At 48.6% G+C, this 20,294-nt stretch overlaps 1 protein-coding gene across 1 annotated transcript in view; it reads right to left on the bottom strand.

Moving 5' to 3' along the window:
- LOC309555480 (uncharacterized protein) overlaps positions 1–20,294 on the bottom strand; it is a gene marked incomplete at its 3' end in the record, with an annotated part of 50,796 nt that overhangs the window by 4,147 nt on the left and 26,355 nt on the right. The window contains exons 9-13 of the mRNA XM_082257509.1: positions 18,601–18,659; positions 14,100–14,254; positions 11,325–11,453; positions 6,409–6,451; positions 5,541–5,578 (exon numbers count right to left, since the gene is read on the bottom strand). Coding sequence (XP_082113635.1) covers positions 5,541–5,578; positions 6,409–6,451; positions 11,325–11,453; positions 14,100–14,254; positions 18,601–18,659 — 424 coding nt within the window. The remainder of the gene's footprint in view (positions 1–5,540; positions 5,579–6,408; positions 6,452–11,324; positions 11,454–14,099; positions 14,255–18,600; positions 18,660–20,294) is intronic.

Here is a 20,294-nt window from a genome sequence, read left to right as displayed (position 1 = left end):
TCCTGAGCCATTATACTGGATTGACCCCATACTGAGCCGTCATACCCAATACACCCCATCCTGAGCCATGGCACCCCAATACACCCCATCCTGAGCCTTCATACCCAATACACCCCATCCTGAGCCATCATACCCAATACACCCCATCCTGAGCCTTCATACCCAATACAACCCATCCTGAGCCTTCATACCCAATACAACCCATCCTGAGCCATCATACCCAATACAACCCATCCTGAGCCATCATACCCAATACACCCCATCCTGAGCCTCACATCCCAATACACCCCATCCTGAGCCTTCATACCCAATACACCCCATCCTGAGCCATTATACTGGATTGACCCCATACTGAGCCGTCATACCCAATACACCCCATCCTGAGCCATCATACCCAATACACCCCATCCTGAGCCATTATACTGGATTGACCCCATACTGAGCCGTCATACCCAATACACCCCATCCTGAGCCATGGCACCCCAATACACCCCATCCTGAGCCTTCATACCCAATACACCCCATCCTGAGCCATCATACCCAATACACCCCATCCTGAGCCTTCATACCCAATACAACCCATCCTGAGCCATCATACCCAATACAACCCATCCTGAGCCATCATACCCAATACACCCCATCCTGAGCCTCACATCCCAATACACCCCATCCTGAGCCTTCATACCCAATACAACCCATCCTGAGCCTTCATACCCAATACAACCCATCCTGAGCCATGGCACCCCAATACACCCCATCCTGAGCCTTCAAACCCAATACACCCCATCCTGAGCCTTCATACCCAATACACCCCATCTTGAGCCTTCATACCCAATACACCCCATCCTGAGCCATGGCACCCCAATACACCCCATCCTGAGCCTTCATACCCAATACAACCCATCCTGAGCCATCATACCCAATACACCCCATCCTGAGCCTTCATACCCAATACACCCCATCCTGAGCCTTCATACCAGATACACCCCATCCTGAGCCTTCATACCAGATACACCCCATCCTGAGCCTTCATACCAGATACACCCCATCCTGAGCCATCATACCCAATACAACCCATCCTGAGCCATCATACCCAATACAACCCATCCTGAGCCATCATACCCAATACAACCCATCCTGAGCCATCATACCCAATACAACCCATCCTGAGCCTTCATACCCAATACAACCCATCCTGAGCCTTCATACCCAATACAACCCATCCTGAGCCATCATACCCAATACACCCCATCCTGAGCCATCATACCCAATACAACCCATCCTGAGCCTTCATACCCAATACAACCCATCCTGAGCCATCATACCCAATACAACCCATCCTGAGCCTTCATACCCAATACACCCCATCCTGAGCCTTCATACCAGATACACCCCATCCTGAGCCATCATACCCAATACAACCCATCCTGAGCCTTCATACCCAATACAACCCATCCTGAGCCATCATACCCAATACACCCCATCCTGAGCCTTCATACCCAATACACCCCATCCTGAGCCTTCATACCAGATACACCCCATCCTGAGCCATCATACCCAATACAAGCCCTCCTGAGCCATCATACCCAATACACCCCATCCTGAGCCTTCATACCCAATACACCCCATCCTGAGCCTTCATACCCAATACACCCCATCCTGAGCCATCATACCCAATACACCCCATCCTGAGCCTTCATACCCAATACACACCATCCTGAGCCTTCATACCCAATACACCCCATCCTGAGCCATCATACCCAATACAACCCATCCTGAGCCATCATACCCAATACACCCCATCCTGAGCCTTCATACCCAATACACCTCATCCTGAGCCATCATACCCAATACAACCCATCCTGAGCCTTCATACCCAATACACCCCATCCTGAGCCATTATACTGGATTGACCCCATACTGAGCCGTCATACCCAATACACCCCATCCTGAGCCATGGCACCCCAATACACCCCATCCTGAGCCTTCATACCCAATGCAACCCATCCTGAGCCATCATACCCAATACAACCCATCCTGAGCCTTCATACCCAATACACCCCATCCTGAGCCTTTATACCCAATACAACCCATCCTGAGCCATCATACCCAATACACCCCATCCTGAGCCTTCATACCCAGTACAACCCATCCTGAGCCTTCATACCCAATACAACCCATCCTGAGCCTTCATACCCAATACAACCCCATCCTGAGCCATGATACCCAATACAACCCATCCTGAGCCTTCATACCCAATACAACCCCATCCTGAGCCATGATACCCAATACAACCCATCCTGAGCCTTCATACCCAATACAACCCCATCCTGAGCCATCATACCCAATACAACCCATCCTGAGCCTTCATACCCAATACAACCCATCCTGAGCCTTCATACCCAATACAACCAATCCTGAGCATTCATACCCAATACACCCCATCCTGAGCCTTCATACCCAATACACCCCATCCTGAGCCTTCATACCCAATACAACCCATCCTGAGCCATGGCACCCCAATACACCCCATCTTGAGCCTTCATACCCAATACACCCCATCCTGAGCCATGGCACCCCAATACACCCCATCCTGAGCCTTCATACCCAATACACCCCATCCTGAGCCTTCATACCCAATACAACCCATCCTGAGCCATCATACCCAATGCACCCCATCCTGAGCCATCACACCCAATACACCCCATCCTGAGCCTTCATACCCAATACAACCCATCCTGAGCCTTCATACCCAATACACCCCATCCTGAGCCATCATACCCAATACACCCCATCCTGAGCCATGGCACCCCAATACAACCCATCCTGAGCCGTCATACCCAATGCACCCCATCCTGAGCCATGGCACCTTAATAAACCCTATCCTGAGCCGTCATACCCAATACAACCCATCCTGAGCCATCATACCCAATACAACCCATCCTGAGCCTTCATACCCGATACACCCATCCTGAGCCTTCATACCCAATACACCCCATCCTGAGCCATCATACCCAATACAAGCCATCCTGAGCCATCATACCCAATACACCCCATCCTGAGCCATCATACCCGATACACCCCATCCTGAGCCTTCATACCCAATACACCCCATCCTGAGCCATTATACTGGATTGACCCCATCCTGAGCCATCATACCCAATACAACCCATCCTGAGCCATCATACCCAATACAACCCATCCTGAGCATTCATACCCAATACACCACATCCTGAGCCTTCATACCCAATACACCCCATCCTGAGCCTTCATACCCAATACACCCCATCCTGAGCCATGGCACCCCAATACACCCCATCCTGAGCCATCATACCCAATACACCCCATCCTGAGCCATCATACCCAATACAACCCATCCTGAGCATTCATACCCAATACAACTCATCCTGAGCCTTCATACCCAATACACCCCATCCTGAGCCATTATACCCAATAAACCCCATCCTGAGCCATCATACCTGATACAACTCATCCTGAGCCGTCATACCCAATGCAACCCATCCTGAGCCATGGCACCCTAATACACCCCATCCTGAGCCGTCATACCCAATACACCCCATCCTGAGCCATCATACCCAATACACCCCATCCTGAGCCGTCATACCCAATACACCCCATCCTGAGCCATGATACCCAATACAACCCATCCTGAGCATTAATACCCAATACAACCCACCCTGAGCCTTCATACCCAATACAAGCCATCCTGAGCCATTATACTGGATTGACCCCATCCTGAGCCATCATACCCAATACAATCCATCCTGAGCATTCATACCCAATACACCCCATCCTGAGCCGTCATACCCAATACACCCCATCCTGAGCCTTCATACCCAATACACCCCATCCTGAGCCTTCATACCCAATACACCCCATCCTGAGCCATGATACCCAATACAACCCATCCTGAGCCTTCATACCCAATACACCCCATCCTGAGCATTCATACCCAATACAACCCACCCTGAGCCTTCATACCCAATACAACCCATCCTGAGCCATGATACCCAATACAACCCATCCTGAGCATTCATACCCAATACAACCCACCCTGAGCCATCATACCCAATACAACCCATCCTGAGCCATTATACTGGATTGACCCCATCCTGAGCCATTATACCCAATACAACCCATCCTGAGCATTCATACCCAATACACCCCATCCTGAGCCATCATACCCAATACAACCCATCCTGAGCCATGGCACCCCAATACACCCCATCCTGAGCCATCATACCCAATACAACCCATCCTGAGCCATCATACCCAATACAACCCATCCTGAGCCTTCATACCCAATACAACCCATCCTGAGCCTTCATACCCAATACACCCCATCCTGAGCCATCATACCCAATACAACCCACCCTGAGCCTTCATACCCAATACAACCCATCCTGAGCCTTCATACCCGATACACCCATCCTGAGCCTTCATACCCAATACACCCCATCATGAGCCATCATACCCAATACACCCCATCCTGAGCCTTCATACCCAATACACCCCATCCTGAGCCATCATACCCAATATACCCCATCCTGAGCCATCATACCCAATACAACCCATCCTGAGCCTTCATACCCAATACAACCCATCCTGAGCCGTCATACCCAATACAACCCACCCTGAGCCTTCACACCCAATACAACCCACCCTGAGCCTTCATACCCAATACAACCCATCCTGAGCCTTCATACCCAATACACCCCATCCTGAGCCTTCATACCCAATACACCCCATCCTGAGCCTTCATACCCAATACACCCCATCTTGAGCCTTCATACCCAATACACCCCATCCTGAGCCATGGCACCCCAATACACCCCATCCTGAGCCTTCATACCCAATACACCCCATCCTGAGCCTTCATGCCCAATACAATCCATCCTGAGCCATCATACCCAATACACCCCATCCTGAGCCATCACACCCAATACAACTGATCCTGAGCCATCATACCCAATACACCCCATCCTGAGCCTTCATACCCAATACACCCCATCCTGAGCCATCACACCCAATACAACTCATCCTGAGCCTTCATACCCAATACACCCCATCCTGAGCCATCATACCCAATACACCCCATCCTGAGCCATGGCACCCTAATACACCCCATCCTGAGCCGTCATACCCAATACACCCCATCCTGAGCCATCATACCCAATACACCCCATCCTGAGCCTTCATACCCGATACACCCCATACTGAGCCGTCATACCCCATTATAACCTATCTGAGCCATAAAACCCTGAAATACGCCACGCTTACCATAACATCACATTCCTTTTAAAGCCATCCTCAGCCATCATACCCGATACACCCCATCCTGAGCCATCACACCCGATACACCCCATCCTGAGCCATCACACCCCAATACACCCCATCCTGAGCCTCACATCCCAATACACCCCACCCTGAGCCTCACATCCCAAAACACCCCATCCTGAGCCAAATCACCCCAGAGTACTAATCAATACCCAATAGATGGACAGTTGGATGGTACTCACCCTCTTGGCAGTTGAAGCCGCCATATCCCAGGGGGCACCTGGAAGAAAACAGTGGGAGATACAGGAGATGGTCAGTTGATGGTGGAGGAGTTTCAGTTTGTCTGAATGTATGAAGTCAGTCCATTCATAATGATGTCATACAACGTCCAGCCCTCCACACACTGCATGCAGCATTCCCAGCGCCGGTGTTAGCAGTGCTCCTCACAGTGACTGGATCAAGAAATAGTCACACTGCTGTGCAAGGCGCCATAATAAACATTTCTTGGAGTCCATACAGGGGCACAGGAATTCTGATACAGTTGGGTTATTTGGCCCCCTATAGATGGATTGTACAGTAAAAAACTAAAAGCTGTAAGCCAGCCCCCAGAATGACCCCTCCTCTACCCAGCATGCCTAGGTTTTGTGGTAAAACAGCACCCAGGGCATGAATGGAATCCCAGAGGGACCGGAGTCTTGTTCTCCTTCATTGAAGGACACAGGAATTCAGATCCAAAAGAAACATCCAACTGATAGGTTGGTGACAGCAAAAACGCTAGGGGGCGCCCTGGGAGGACTGGGAACCACTTACAGCCCAGGAACCATCCGGGGGACTAACAGTTAAATCTGAATGGATGAGGTGGGACCCCCTGCCAGATAGGGAAACCTGCCAACACGACTGAAAGGGCGACCATTGAGGGTCAACCTGACCAGAATGGGGGAGGACACTAGCAAAAAACTGAGGCATGCTGGGTAGAGGCTGGGTTATCCTGGGGCTGGCTTACAATTTTCCTGTAGGTGGCAGTACAACCTAACTGACTGAATCTACATTCCTGTGTCCCTCAATGGATGGGAACAAAAAGTGGAGAATTATGGTCACAGGGGGACTCACCTCTGGCACCGACCCTCCGTCCACCAGAATCCGCTCTCACATGCTGCAAGATGAAATCAGCACAATAAGAAAGCGTAAGATTTATATGACCCCCTCCTCCCCTCTACAGTTTGTTCTATGTGCCCTCTCCGCATACAAATCTGCCATTAACAGTGCCTTGAAAAAGTATTCACACCCCTGGAAATGTCCCACATTTTCTCATGTTACAACCAAAAACGTAAATGTATTTTATTGGGATTTTATGTGATAGACCGACACAAAGTGGCCATAATTGTGAAGTGGAAGGAAAATGATAAATGATACAAATAAAGTGTGGCTGCATTTGTATTCACCCCCCGGAGTCAATACTTTGTAGAACCGCCTTTCCCTGCAATTACAGCTGCAAGTCTTTTTGGGGGTGTCTCTACCAGCTTTGCACATCTAGAGAGGACATTTCTGCCCATTCTTCTCTGCAGAATATCTCATCTCTGTCAGATTGGATGGAGAGCGTCTGTGAACAGCAATTTTCAAGTCTTGCCACAGATTCTCAATGTGATTTAGGTCTGGACTGTGACTGGGCCATTCTAACACATGAAACCATTCCATTGTAGCTCTGGCTGGATGTTTCAGGTCGTTGTCCTGCTGGAAGGAGAACCTCCGCCCCAGTCTCAAGTCTTTTCTTCTAAGATTGTCCTGTATTTGTCTCCATCCATCTTCCCATCAGCTCTGCCCAGCTTCCCTGTCCCTGCTGAAGAAAAGCATCCCCACACCATGATGCTGCCACCACCACCATGTTTCACGGTGGGGATGGTGTGTTCAGGGTGATGTGCAGTGTTAGTTTTCCCCCACACATAGCGTTTTGCTTTTAGGCCAAAAAGTGTAATTTTGGTCTCCTCTGAGCAGAGCTCCTCCCCCCACATGTTTGCTGTGTCCCCCACATGGCTTCTCCCAAACTGCAAACAGGACTTCTTATGGCTTTCTTCCACCAATGGTTTTCTTCTTCTCACTCTTCCATAAAGGGCAGATTTGTGGAGCGCACGACTAATAGTTGTCCTGTGGACAGATTCTCCAACCTGAGCTGTGGATCTCTGCACCTCCTCCAGAGTTCCCATGGGCCTCTTGGCTGCTTCTCTGATGAATGCTCTCCTTGCCCGGCCGGTCAGTTATGGTGGACGGCCATGTCTTGGTAGGGTTGCTCGGCCGGTCAGTTTAGGTGGACGGCCATGTCTTGGTAGAGGCCCGGCCGGTCAGTTTAGGTGGACGGCCATGTCTTGGTAGAGGCCCGGCCGGTCAGTTATGGTGGACGGCCATGTCTTGGTAGGGTTGCTCGGCCGGTCAGTTTAGGTGGACGGCCATGTCTTGGTAGAGGCCCGGCCGGTCAGTTTAGGTGGACAGCCATGTCTTGGTAGGGGCCCGGCCGGTCAGTTTAGGTGGACAGCCATGTCTTGGTAGGGTTGCAGTTGTGCCATACTCTTTCCATTTTCCCATGATGGATTGAACAGCGCTCCGTGAGATGGTCAAAGTTTTGGGGTTTTTTTATAACCTAACCCTGCTTTACACTTCTCCACAACTTTATCCCTGACCTGTCTGGGGGGTTCCTTGGCCTTCATGATGCTGTTTGTTCACTAAGGATCTCTAACAAACCTCCGAGGGCTTCACAGAACAGCTGTATTTATACTGAGATTACATTACACACAGGTGGACTCTATTTACTAATTAGGTGACTTCTGAAGGCAATTGGTTCCTCTAGATTTTAGTTAGGGGTATCAGAGTAAAGGGGGGTAAATACAAATGCCCCCCCCCCACACACACACACACACACACTTTTCACAGATTTATTTGTATCATTTATCATTTTCCTTCCACTTCACAATTATGGCCACTTTGTGTCGGTCTATCACATAAAATCCCAATAAAATACATTTACGTTTTTGGTTGTAACATGACAAAGTGTGGGAAATTTCAAGGGGTGTGAATACTTTTTCAAGGCGCTATATGTGTAATAAAATGTTGGAGAATCTCTTTATCCTGAGAACGTAGGAAGACATGAGCCAATCAAACCCAAGCACGTCAGCTGACCTCAATAATCTCACTGCCATTGGCCTCCTCCAGTGTCACCTACAGCTTCACTGGGGTCCCCCACCAGGTGAGCCTCTCCTCTTATCATATACAGCACAACTCTCCTCCGTGTGCCTCTCTGGATTAGTTTCACTTTGGAACAAGGGCCTGACCCTTCCTGATTTCATGGTTAAGCCCCGCCTTCTACCAGCCTCCTCCCCAATGGGAAGGCCTCATTGGCCAATAAGGACACCCTCATTAGAAAAAGACGTGTCAGTGGGCAGGGCTGAGCCAGAAAGTCGGAGAAAGTCATCAGGATCAAGTAACAAAGTGAAACTTAACCAGAGAGGCTCACAGAGGAGGGATTGCAGGTAATGGCGGTGAGAACCGATTTCTGCACATAGGAGAAACTTTTGTTTTAAGATTTAATATGGAGTAAAGGTTTATCATACGTGTCCAGAGCTGTGATTCCTGGGTGGCTCCCTATGGTGTTAATGCTGCCTGCTAGTGTCCATGTAGTGAAGATATGTAGGTAGGTTCTGTCCCTAAGTGTCCCTGAAATGATAACAAGTACTGTAGGTAGGTGCTGCCTGTAACTGTCCCTGTAGTGATGATATGTAGGTAGGTACGGCCTGTAACTGTCCTTGTAGTGATGATATGTAGGTAGGTGCTGCATGTTAGTGTCCCTGTAGTGATGATACGTAGGTAGGTACTGCATGTTAGTGTCTCTGTAGTGATGATACGTAGGTAGGTGCTGCCTGTAACTGTCCTTGTAGTGATGATATGTAGGTAGGTGCTGCATGTTAGTGTCCCTGTAGTGATGATACGTAGGTAGGTACTGCATGTTAGTGTCTCTGTAGTGATGATACGTAGGTAGGTGCTGCCTGTAACTGTCCTTGTAGTGATGATATGTAGGTAGGTGCTGCCTGTAACTGTCCCTGCAGTGATGATATGTAGGTAGGTGCTGCCTGTTAGTGTCCCTGTAGTGATGATATGTAGGTAGGTACTGCCTGTTAGTGTCTCTGTAGTGATGATATGTAGGTAGGTGCTGCATGTTAGTGTCTCTGTAGTGATGATATGTAGGTAGGTGCTGCCTGTAACTGTCCCTGTAGTGATGATATGTAGGTAGGTGCCGCCTGTTAGTGTCCCTGTAGTGATGATACGTAGGTAGGTGCTGCCTGTTAGTGTCTCTGTAGTGATGATATGTAGGTAGGTGCTGCATGTTAGTGTCTCTGTAGTGATGATATGTAGGTAGGTGCTGCATGTTAGTGTCCCTGTAGTGATGATATGTAGGTAGGTGCTGCCTGTAACTGTCCCTGTAGTGATGATATGTAGGTAGGTACTGCATGTTAGTGTCCCTGTAGTGATGATATGTAGGTAGGTGCTGCCTGTAACTGTCCCTGTAGTGATGATATGTAGGTAGGTGCTGCCTGTTAGTGTCCCTGTAGTGATGATACGTAGGTAGGTACTGCATGTTAGTGTCCCTGTAGTGATGATACGTAGGTAGGTGCTGCCTGTAACTGTCCTTGTAGTGATGATATGTAGGTAGGTACTGCATGTTAGTGTCCCTGTAGTGATGATATGTAGGTAGGTGCCGCCTGTTAGTGTCCCTGTAGTGATGATACGTAGGTAGGTGCTGCCTGTAACTGTCCCTGTAGTGATGATATGTAGGTAGGTACGGCCTGTAACTGTCCCTGTAGTGATGATACGTAGGTAGGTGCTGCCTGTTAATGTCTCTGTAGTGATGATACGTAGGTAGGTGCCGCCTGTTAGTGTCCTTGTAGTGATGATATGTAGGTAGGTGCTGCATGTTAGTGTCCCTGTAGTGATGATACGTAGGTAGGTGCCGCCTGTAACTGTCCTTGTAGTGATGATATGTAGGTAGGTGCTGCATGTTAGTGTCTCTGTAGTGATGATATGTAGGTAGGTACTGCATGTTAGTGTCTCTGTAGTGATGATACGTAGGTAGGTACTGCATGTTAGTGTCTCTGTAGTGATGATATGTAGGTAGGTGCTGCATGTTAGTGTCTCTGTAGTGATGATATGTAGGTAGGTACTGCATGTTAGTGTCCCTGTAGTGATGATATGTAGGTAGGTACTGCATGTTAGTGTCTCTGTAGTGATGACATGTAGGTAGGTGCTGCATGTTAGTGTCCTTGTAGTGATGATATGTAGGTAGGTACTGCATGTTAGTGTCCTTGTAGTGATGATATGTAGGTAGGTGCTGCATGTTAGTGTCCCTGTAGTGATGATACGTAGGTAGGTGCCGCCTGTAACTGTCCTTGTAGTGATGATATGTAGGTAGGTGCTGCATGTTAGTGTCTCTGTAGTGATGATATGTAGGTAGGTACTGCATGTTAGTGTCTCTGTAGTGATGATACGTAGGTAGGTACTGCATGTTAGTGTCTCTGTAGTGATGATATGTAGGTAGGTGCTGCATGTTAGTGTCTCTGTAGTGATGATATGTAGGTAGGTACTGCATGTTAGTGTCCCTGTAGTGATGATATGTAGGTAGGTACTGCATGTTAGTGTCTCTGTAGTGATGACATGTAGGTAGGTGCTGCATGTTAGTGTCTCTGTAGTGATGATATGTAGGTAGGTACTGCATGTTAGTGTCTCTGTAGTGATGATACGTAGGTAGGTACTGCATGTTAGTGTCCCTGTAGTGATGATATGTAGGTAGGTACTGCATGTTAGTGTCCCTGTAGTGATGATATGTAGGTAGGTACTGCATGTTAGTGTCTCTGTAGTGATGACATGTAGGTAGGTGCTGCATGTTAGTGTCTCTGTAGTGATGATATGTAGGTAGGTACTGCATGTTAGTGTCTCTGTAGTGATGACATGTAGGTAGGTGCTGCATGTTAGTGTCCAGCACTCACCTCTACACGAGCGGTCACTGGGGTCGAATTTATAATATCCATTCTGGCACTTGCAGGTCACTAGCCCGGCGTGGCTCTGACAGTCGCTGGAGGAGGAGTCACATAACGCAAAATCACACAGACTGAGACCTGCGGGAGAGAGACGGAGAGATGAGACAGCGGAGGGTGACATCAGATATGGGGGGCCAACCATGAGAGAAGGGAGATACTGGGCTGTGTATGAAGGACTACCATGAAAGAGAGAAGATACTGGGCCATGTCTGAGGGACCTACCATTAGATAGGGGAGATATTGGGCCATGTATCAAGGGCCCACCAGGAAAGACAAAATATACTGGGCCATGGCTGAAGGAGCTACCATGAAAGAGAGAAGATAAGGGGCTGTTACTGATGGACCTACCATAAGATAGGGGAGATATTTGGCCGTATATGAAGGAACTACAAGGAAAGAGAGAATATACTGGACCATGTCTGAAGGACCTACAGAAACATGAGATAGCAGAGATACAGGACTGTGTCTGAAGGACCTACCATAAAAGAGAGAAGATACTGGGCCATATCTGAAGAACCTACCATTAGATAGGAGAGATACTGGGCTGTGTCCGAAGGACCTACAATGAAAGGGAGAATATACTGGGTCATGCTTGATGGACCCACCATGAGATGAGATAGGGGAGATACTGGGACTGTGTCAGAATGGCCAACCATGAGAGATGGGAGACAACCGGGCTGTGCCTGAGGAGTCAGCCATTTCAGAGAGGCGATACTGGGCTGTACCTGAGGGGCCAACCATAAGATAGGGGAGATACTGGGCAGTGTCTGAAGGACCTACCATGAAAGAGAGAAGATATTGGGCCAGGTCTGAAGTGCCTACCATAAGATAGGGGAGATATTGGGCCGTGTATTAAGGACCTACCAGGAAAGAGAGAAGATACTGGACCATGTTTCAAAGACCTAACATGAGATAGCGGAGATACTGGGCTGTGTCTGAAGGACCTACCACAAAAGAGAAGATACTGGGCCATATCTGAGGGACCTACCATGAAAGAGAGAAGATACTGGGCCATGTCTGAAGAACCTACTATGAAAGAAAGGATATACTTGGTCATGCTTGAAGGACCTACTATGCGATAGGGGAGATACTGGGGCTGTGTCAGAAGGGCCAACCATGAGAGATGGGAGACAACTGAGCTAAGTCTGAGAAGTCAGATATTTCAGAGAGACGATACTGGGCTGTACCTAAGGGGCCAACCATTAGATAGGGGAGATACTGGGGCTGTGTCAGAAGGGCCAACCATGAGAGATAGGAGACAACTGAGCTAAGTCTGAGAAGTCAGATATTTCAGAGAGACAATACTGGGCTGTACCTAAGGGGCCAACCATTAGATAGGGGAGATACTGGGCTGTGTCCGAAGGACCTAAAATGAAATAGAGGAGATACTGGGCTGAGTCTGAAGGACCTAACATGAGATAGGGAAGATACAGAGGCTGTGTCAGAAGGGCCAACCATGAAAGAGAGAATATACTGGGTCATGCCTGAAGGACCAACCATGAAAGGGAAGATACTGGGACTGTGTCACAAGGGCCAACCATGAGAGATGGGAGACAACTGGTCTGTGTCTGAGGAGTCAGCCAGTTCAGAGAGACGATACTGGGCTGTGTCTGAAGGACCAACCATGAGAGATGGGTGACACTGGGCTGTGTCCGCTATGGGTAGGAAGATGTTATCTGTAACTGCACTACAGCTTTAAATCCATGCCCTTTGTCTACTGCCATAGGATAGACTCCGGCCTTCAGCTTCCATTCCCTATAGCTCTGTTCTATGACAGACTGTAGACTGCCAGAGTCTGGAAATTTCTGGAAGCTTTTCACTGTACCGGACTTTATCTACATTAGACAAGTGCAGAATTTATTCTATTCGAATTTCGAATATTAGAAGATGGTTATATTCTTTCTATTCCATTCTATTCTATTTTTTTATTTTCTATTCTGTTCTTTTCTTTTCTATTATATTCTATTATTTTCTATTCTATTCTAATCGTTTTATTTATATTCTAATTCAAAATTATTCTGTTCCAATTTCAGAAAATGGTTATATTGTTATATTCTTTTTATTTTATTATTTTCTTGTCTATTATTTTATTTTCTATTTTATTCTTAGAAAATAAAATAATAGAATAGAAAAGAATATTAGGGATTCACGTTTTGTCTGAAATTTCATTATTTCGGATTTATTTAAGTTCATTACTATTGTAATTCGAAAATTCGGATACATCCGAAATTCTGAAAAATGAAAAATTTGTCCCAATTTTAATTCGTAACGAAACAAGCTTTGGAACAGGGGCCTGACCCTTCCTGATTTCATGGTTAAGCCCCGCCTTCTACCAGCCTCCTCCCCAATGGGAAGGCCTCATTGGCTAACCTACATTGGGTGCCTGAGATTGTTCATCAGGCTCCATCTCTTAGTATAAAGAAAAGGGAATCTCCAGCTGCAACTTGGTTTTCGGTTTTAGATGGAGTGTAGAAGGGTTGGACCCTCTGTCAGAGTTTTATTCAATAAATTTGTGGGGTTCCCAAAATGCGTCAACTGACTGAGATCCATCTGTGCCATGACTGCCCGAGTTTATGGGAGGTCTACCGAGGCACCACTACCTTCCCTGACCTCTGACCCCACCACGTCTCATTCCTCACTGACCCCCCACTCCAGGCACCACCTACTGTATACCAAAGTGGTCGGGGAGCCCCAACATGTTTCATAGATCCTCCCACATCTTACTCTGGTAGATCTCTGTTCCAAGAAGGGAGATACAGGAGCCATTCCCCTCCTCACACCGCAGTGCCGAGACTGTCAGTTCTTCCCGCAGAACCTCCTCGGTGATCTCATGCAGCATGGAGAAGGAGTGGACGATGGTCACGTGTCCCTCGCTGGGTCTACCAGAATGACAAACCAGAAAACCATGACATACAAGAAGGGGAAGGACAGGTCCACAAATGATTACAGAGGACACCTGCAGGACATGTCCATACAATGACATGGAGAACCTGGAGGACAGGCAAATATAACGACACATGACTGCTGTCAGGACACGTATGGAATCCACACGCAACATATAGACACACTGATAATACTGATATGAACAATGGCGATATGTTCACAACACAAGGTAGAAGCCAACTGAATCTAGATGTTCACATGAAATAAAAAAAACACAGAGCACCAAACAATCCCCTAAAGTTACCTTTTCATCAGGGCTCAGGCTTAATACCAGAGCTGTTTTTACATGGACTCTATGGAGGACTCTATGGAGGACTCTATGGAGGACTCGATGGAGGACTCGATGGAGGACTCGATGGAGGACTCTATGGAGGACTCGATGGAGGACTCTATGGAGGATTCTATGAAGGACTCTATGAAGGATTCTATGGAGGATTCTATGGAGGATTCTATGGAGGACTCGATGGAGGACTCTATGGAGGACTCTATGGAGGACTCTATGGAGGACTCTATGGAGGACTCTATGAAGGATTCTATGAAGGACTCTATGAAGGACTCTATGAAGGACTCGATGGAGGACTCGATGGAGGACTCGATGGAGGACTCTATGAAGGATTCTATGGAGGACTCTATGGAGGATTCTATGGAGGACTCTATGGAGGACTCTATGGAGGATTCTATGAAGGACTCTATGAAGGACTCTATGAAGGACTCGATGGAGGACTCGATGGAGGACTCTATGAAGGATTCTATGGAGGACTCTATGAAGGATTCTATGGAGGACTCTATGGAGGACTCTATGGAGGATTCTATGGAGGACTCTATGGAGGACTCGATGTCCCGGAGTACATTCTCTATCAGATGAAGTAACCATGCCGACTCCATTGACTTGTAAAGGATTCCGGTATCAGGAGTGCTGATTCGGTTGCTGGAACATATTTAAATAACAATGGAACAACACTTCTGATACCGGGATCTCCATTACAAGTCAACTGAGAGGACACAGCTATTTCTTCTGACAGAGATCTTCCTCCAAGAGGTTCTACAGAGTCCATTTAACAATTTCTGACATCAGGCGCTGATGAAGGGGGGATTCCAGGCCATTGAAATGTGGTGGCCACCATTCTTCTTCCTCCTATCAACTACACAATGATTATGGACATTGCAGATGATTGGCTTGTTTTTTTTATTTCATGTGGAATAAACCCATGTGATGTGTCTTGTGGTCGGCCTCTTCGGGAACCGGACTCTATGGTTAGACTAAGCTTTGTACAATATACTAAGCCCTCCATTCATCTCCTTAGGAAGCGGACACACGGTCTATATAATGTGTTCAGAACGAGAGCTTCTCCCACCACTGTTGCAGCGCCATTGTTACTCTTTTGACCTTTTATGGTTATTGATGCCGGTGACCTTTAAACTCAGCAGTTGTAGGTGATATGGATATGGATTCGGTGGAGTTGAGCAAAGAAGGTTGAATATAAAGTGTAATGAACCAAAAAAAAAAAAAAAAAACTTGTTACATTTTAACACTACGGTGTTGTGAGACTGTGTCCTGTCCCTCGTGTCCTCTCTCCCCATCCCTTATATCCTGTCCCTCGTGTCCTCTCTCCCCATCCCTTATATCCTGTCCCTCGTGTCCTCTCTCCCCATCCCTTATATCCTGTCCCTCGTGTCCTCTCTCCCCATCCCTTATATCCTGTCCCTCGTGTCCTCTCTCCCCATCCCTTATATCCTGTCCCTTATGTCTGATATTCCATGTTCTGCCCCCATATCCTCTCCCTTGTACCCAGTCCCCTAGCATTCTGTCCCTCATGACCAGTCTCCTGTCCTTCATGTTCTGTCCCTCCATATCCTGAGCCTCATGTCCTGTCCCCCTGTCCCTGATATCCTGTCCCCTGTATTCTGTACTGTACCTTATTCTCTGTCCCCCATATCCTGACCCTCATGTCCATTTCCCTCATTCCTCATGTCCTGTCCCGCATCCTTCATTTCCTTTCCACCCGTCCTTCATTTCCTGCCCCCCAAATGCTGTCCCCTCATGTCCTGTCCCTTGTGTCCCCAGCATTCTGTTCCTCATTACCCATCTCCAAACCCTCATGCCCATTCCTCCATCACCTATCATGTCCTCCAGCATTCTGTCCCTCATGTCCATTCCCACTATCCCTCATGTCCTGTATCCCATGTCCGGCCCCCACCCCCCCCCCCTCCATCCCTCATGTCCATTTCCTCCTTCCCTTATGTTCTGTCCCCGCATCCCTCATCTTCTGTCCCCCATATCCTCTCCCTTTGTGTCCTGTCCCCCAGCATTCCGCTCCTCATGATCAATCTCTTGTCCCTCATCTCCTGTCCCCTGGTTTCCTGACCCTTATGTCCTTTCCCTATTTCCTGTTCCTCGTGTCCTGTCCCCCATCCTTCATGTCCTGTCCCCCATCCTTCATGTCCTGTCCCCCATCCTTCATGTCCTGTCCCTCATCCTTCATGTCCTGTCCCCCATCCTTCACGCCCTGTCCCCCATCCTTCATGCCCTGTCCCCCATCCCTCATGTCCTGTCCCCCATCCTTCATGCCCTGTCCCCCATCCCTCATGTCCTGTCCCCCATCCTTCATGTCCTGTCCCCCATCCTTCATGCCCTGTCCCCCATCCTTCATGTCCTGTCCCCCATCCCTCATGTCCTGTCCCCCATCCCTCATGTCCTGTCCCCCATCCTTCATGTCCTGTCCCCCATCCTTCATGCCCTGTCCCCCATCCTTCATGCCCTGTCCCCCATCCTTCATGTCCTGTCCCCCATCCTTCATGTCCTGTCCCTCATCCTTCATGCCCTGTCCCCCATCCTTCATGCCCTGTCCCCCATCCCTCATGTCTTGTCCCCCATCCTTCATGTCCTGTCCCCCATCCTTCATGCCCTGTCCCCCATCCTTCATGCCCTGTCCCCCATCCTTCATGTCCTGTCCCCCATCCCTCATGTCCTGTCCCCCATCCTTCATGTCCTGTCCCCCATCCTTCATGTCCTGTCCCCCATCCTTCATGCCCTGTCCCCCATCCTTCATGCCCTGTCCCCCATCCTTCATGTCCTGTCCCCCATCCTTCATGCCCTGTCCCCCATCCTTCATGTCCTGTCCCCCATCCTTCATGCCCTGTCCCCCATCCTTCGTGCCCTGTCCCCCATCCTTCGTGCCCTGTCCCCCATCCTTCATGCCCTGTCCCCCATCCCTCATGTCCTGTCCCCCATCCTTCATGTCCTGTCCCCCATCCTTCATGCCCTGTCCCCCATCCTTCGTACCCTGTCCCCCATCCTTCATGCCCTGTCCCCCATCCTGCATGTCCTGTCCCCCATCCTGCATGTCCTGTCCCCCATCCTTCATGTCCTGTCCTTCATGTCTTGTCCCCTGGTATCCTGACCCTCATGCCCTGTCCCCCATTTCCTGTCCCTCATGTCCTTTCCCCCATTTCCTGTCCCCCATTTCCTGTCCCTCATGTCCTGTCCCCCATTTCCTGTCCCTCATGTCCTTTCCCCCATTTCCTGTCCCTCATGTCCTTTCCCCCATTTCCTGTCCCTCATGTCCTTTCCCCCATTTCCTGTTCCTCATGTCCTGTCCCCCATTTCCTGTCCCTCACGTCCTGTCCCCCATTTCCTGTCCCTTATGTCCTGTCCCCATTCCTTCATGTCCTGTCCCTCATGTCTTGTCCCCTGGTATCCTGACCCTCATGCCGTGTCCCCCATTTCCTGTCCCTCATGCCCTGTCCCCCATTTCCTGTCCCCCATTTCCTGTCCCCCATTTCCTGTCCCTCATCTCCTGTCCCCCAGCCTTCATCTCCTGTCCCTCATGCCCTGTCCCCTGGTTTCCGGCCCTCCTTGTCCTGTCCCTCATGTCCTATCCCCCCCCGGTCACTTATGTCCTGTCCCCACTATTGTGTCCTATCCCGCCATATCCTCTCCCTACATTTGTCATGTCCTGTCCCCCATGCCCCCTCCCTTGGGTGCTGTGCTGAGTACCTACTGTAATGCCATTTTGGTGAAACGCGTTGGTGATTGGTGTGTTGGGTGGACATAGAATCTATGCATTCTCTTTGAATTTCATGGAATAAAACAACATAAAGAAGATAAGATGGACGGAGACTCCGGCCTTTTTGTTTTTTTTTTTTTCAATTTATTTTGTATTTTAAAAAAGTAAAGTAAAAAAAGAAAAAGAAAACAGAAAGTCTCCTGACCCAGAAACAGAACTTCAGAGACTGGGGGTCCCAGCTCTGAGCTCCCATCCCCCGCACACACTCTACTCACTGCAGGCTGGTCACCGATGTGGACAGATATCCCCGAACATTTCCGAAAACACCGCCAAACTGCAAGAGAAATACCCGTTAAAATGTATACGGGACCCCGGGGTCTCCCCCATATAATATATACAGTGATGGGAGGGGACCAGCATGGAAAACCTTCAGTTATCACTCTTCTCTTACAGCGCTGCAGTCCAGGGTTCAATTCTCACCAGAGACAGATCTACATGGAATTTCCTTCCCGTGTGCGGGAAACGTCTGCTCAGAAAATGAAATAAAGATAGAGAATTCTAGAACTACCCGGGTGTGTCCGCCATGGAATATGTCAGAGCTATATAGATGTATCTAATGAGATTCTCCCTATAGCTGCTTAGATACACATTTCTCATTACAAACCCAACAGACACACAAAGGGTTAATCTGGAGTTTTCATGTAACAATTCCATCCATTCCACTGATCACTGCTTCTATTACTGAGCAAACACTGCCATCTACTGGTGGAGGAGAGTCACTGCTTCAATTACTGAGCAAACACTGCCATCTACTGGTGGAGGAGAGTCACTGCTTCAATTACTGAGCAAACACTGCCATCTACTGGTGGAGGAGAGTCACTGCTTCAATTACTGAGCAAACACTGCCATCTACTGGTGGAGGAGAGTCACTGCTTCAATTACTGAGCAAACACTGCCATCTACTGGTGGAGGAGAGTCACTGCTTCAATTACTGAGCAAACACTGCCATCTACTGGTGGAGGAGAGTCAGTGCTTCAATTACTGAGCAAACACTGCCATCTACTGGTGGAGGAGAGTCACTGCTTCAATTACTGAGCAAACACTGCCATCTACTGGTGGAGGAGAGTCAGTGCTTCAATTACTGAGCAAACACTGCCATCTACTGGTGGAGGAGAGTCACTGCTTCAATTACTGAGCAAACACTGCCATCTACTGGTGGAGGAGAGTCACTGCTTCTATTACTGAGCAAACACTGCCATCTACTGGTGGAGGAGAGTCACTGCTTCAATTACTGAGAAAACACTGCCATCTACTGGTGGAGGACAGTCGCTGCTTTTATTACTGAGCAAACACTGCCATCTACTGGTGAAGGAGAGTCGCTGCATCAATTACTGAGCAAACACTGCCATCTACAGGGGTGGAGGAGAGTCACTGCTTCTATTACTGAGCAAACACTGCCATCTACTGGTGGAGGAGAGTCACTGCTTCAATTACTGAGCAAACACTGCCATCTACAGGGGTGGAGGAGAGTCACTGCTTCTATTACTGAGCAAACACTGCCATCTACTGGTGGAGGAGAGTAACTGCTTCAATTACTGAGCAAACACTGCCATCTACTGGTGGAGGAGAGTCACTGCTTCTATTACTGAGCAAACACTGCCATCTACTGGTGGAGGAGAGTCACTACTTCTATTACTGAGCAAACACTGCCATCTACTGGTGGAGGAGAGTCACTGCTTTAATTAGTGAGCAAACACTGCCATCTACTGCTGGAGGGGAGTCAGTGCTTCTATTACTGAGCAAACACTGCCATCTACTGGTGGAGGAAAGTCACTGCATCAATTACTGAGCAAACACTGCCATCTACTGGTGGAGGGGAGTCAGTGCTTCTATTACTGAGCAAACACTGCCATCTACTGGTGGAGGAGAGTCACTGCTTCTATTACTGAGCAAACACTGCCATCTACTG

The sequence above is a fragment of the Pelophylax lessonae genome, assembly GCF_965119305.1.
Source record: "Pelophylax lessonae genome assembly, chromosome: 5".
In the NCBI taxonomy this organism is placed as follows: domain Eukaryota; kingdom Metazoa; phylum Chordata; class Amphibia; order Anura; family Ranidae; genus Pelophylax; species Pelophylax lessonae.
The sequence above is the reverse complement of the archived record's forward strand: the minus strand, read 5'-3'. Positions and strand labels throughout refer to the sequence as shown.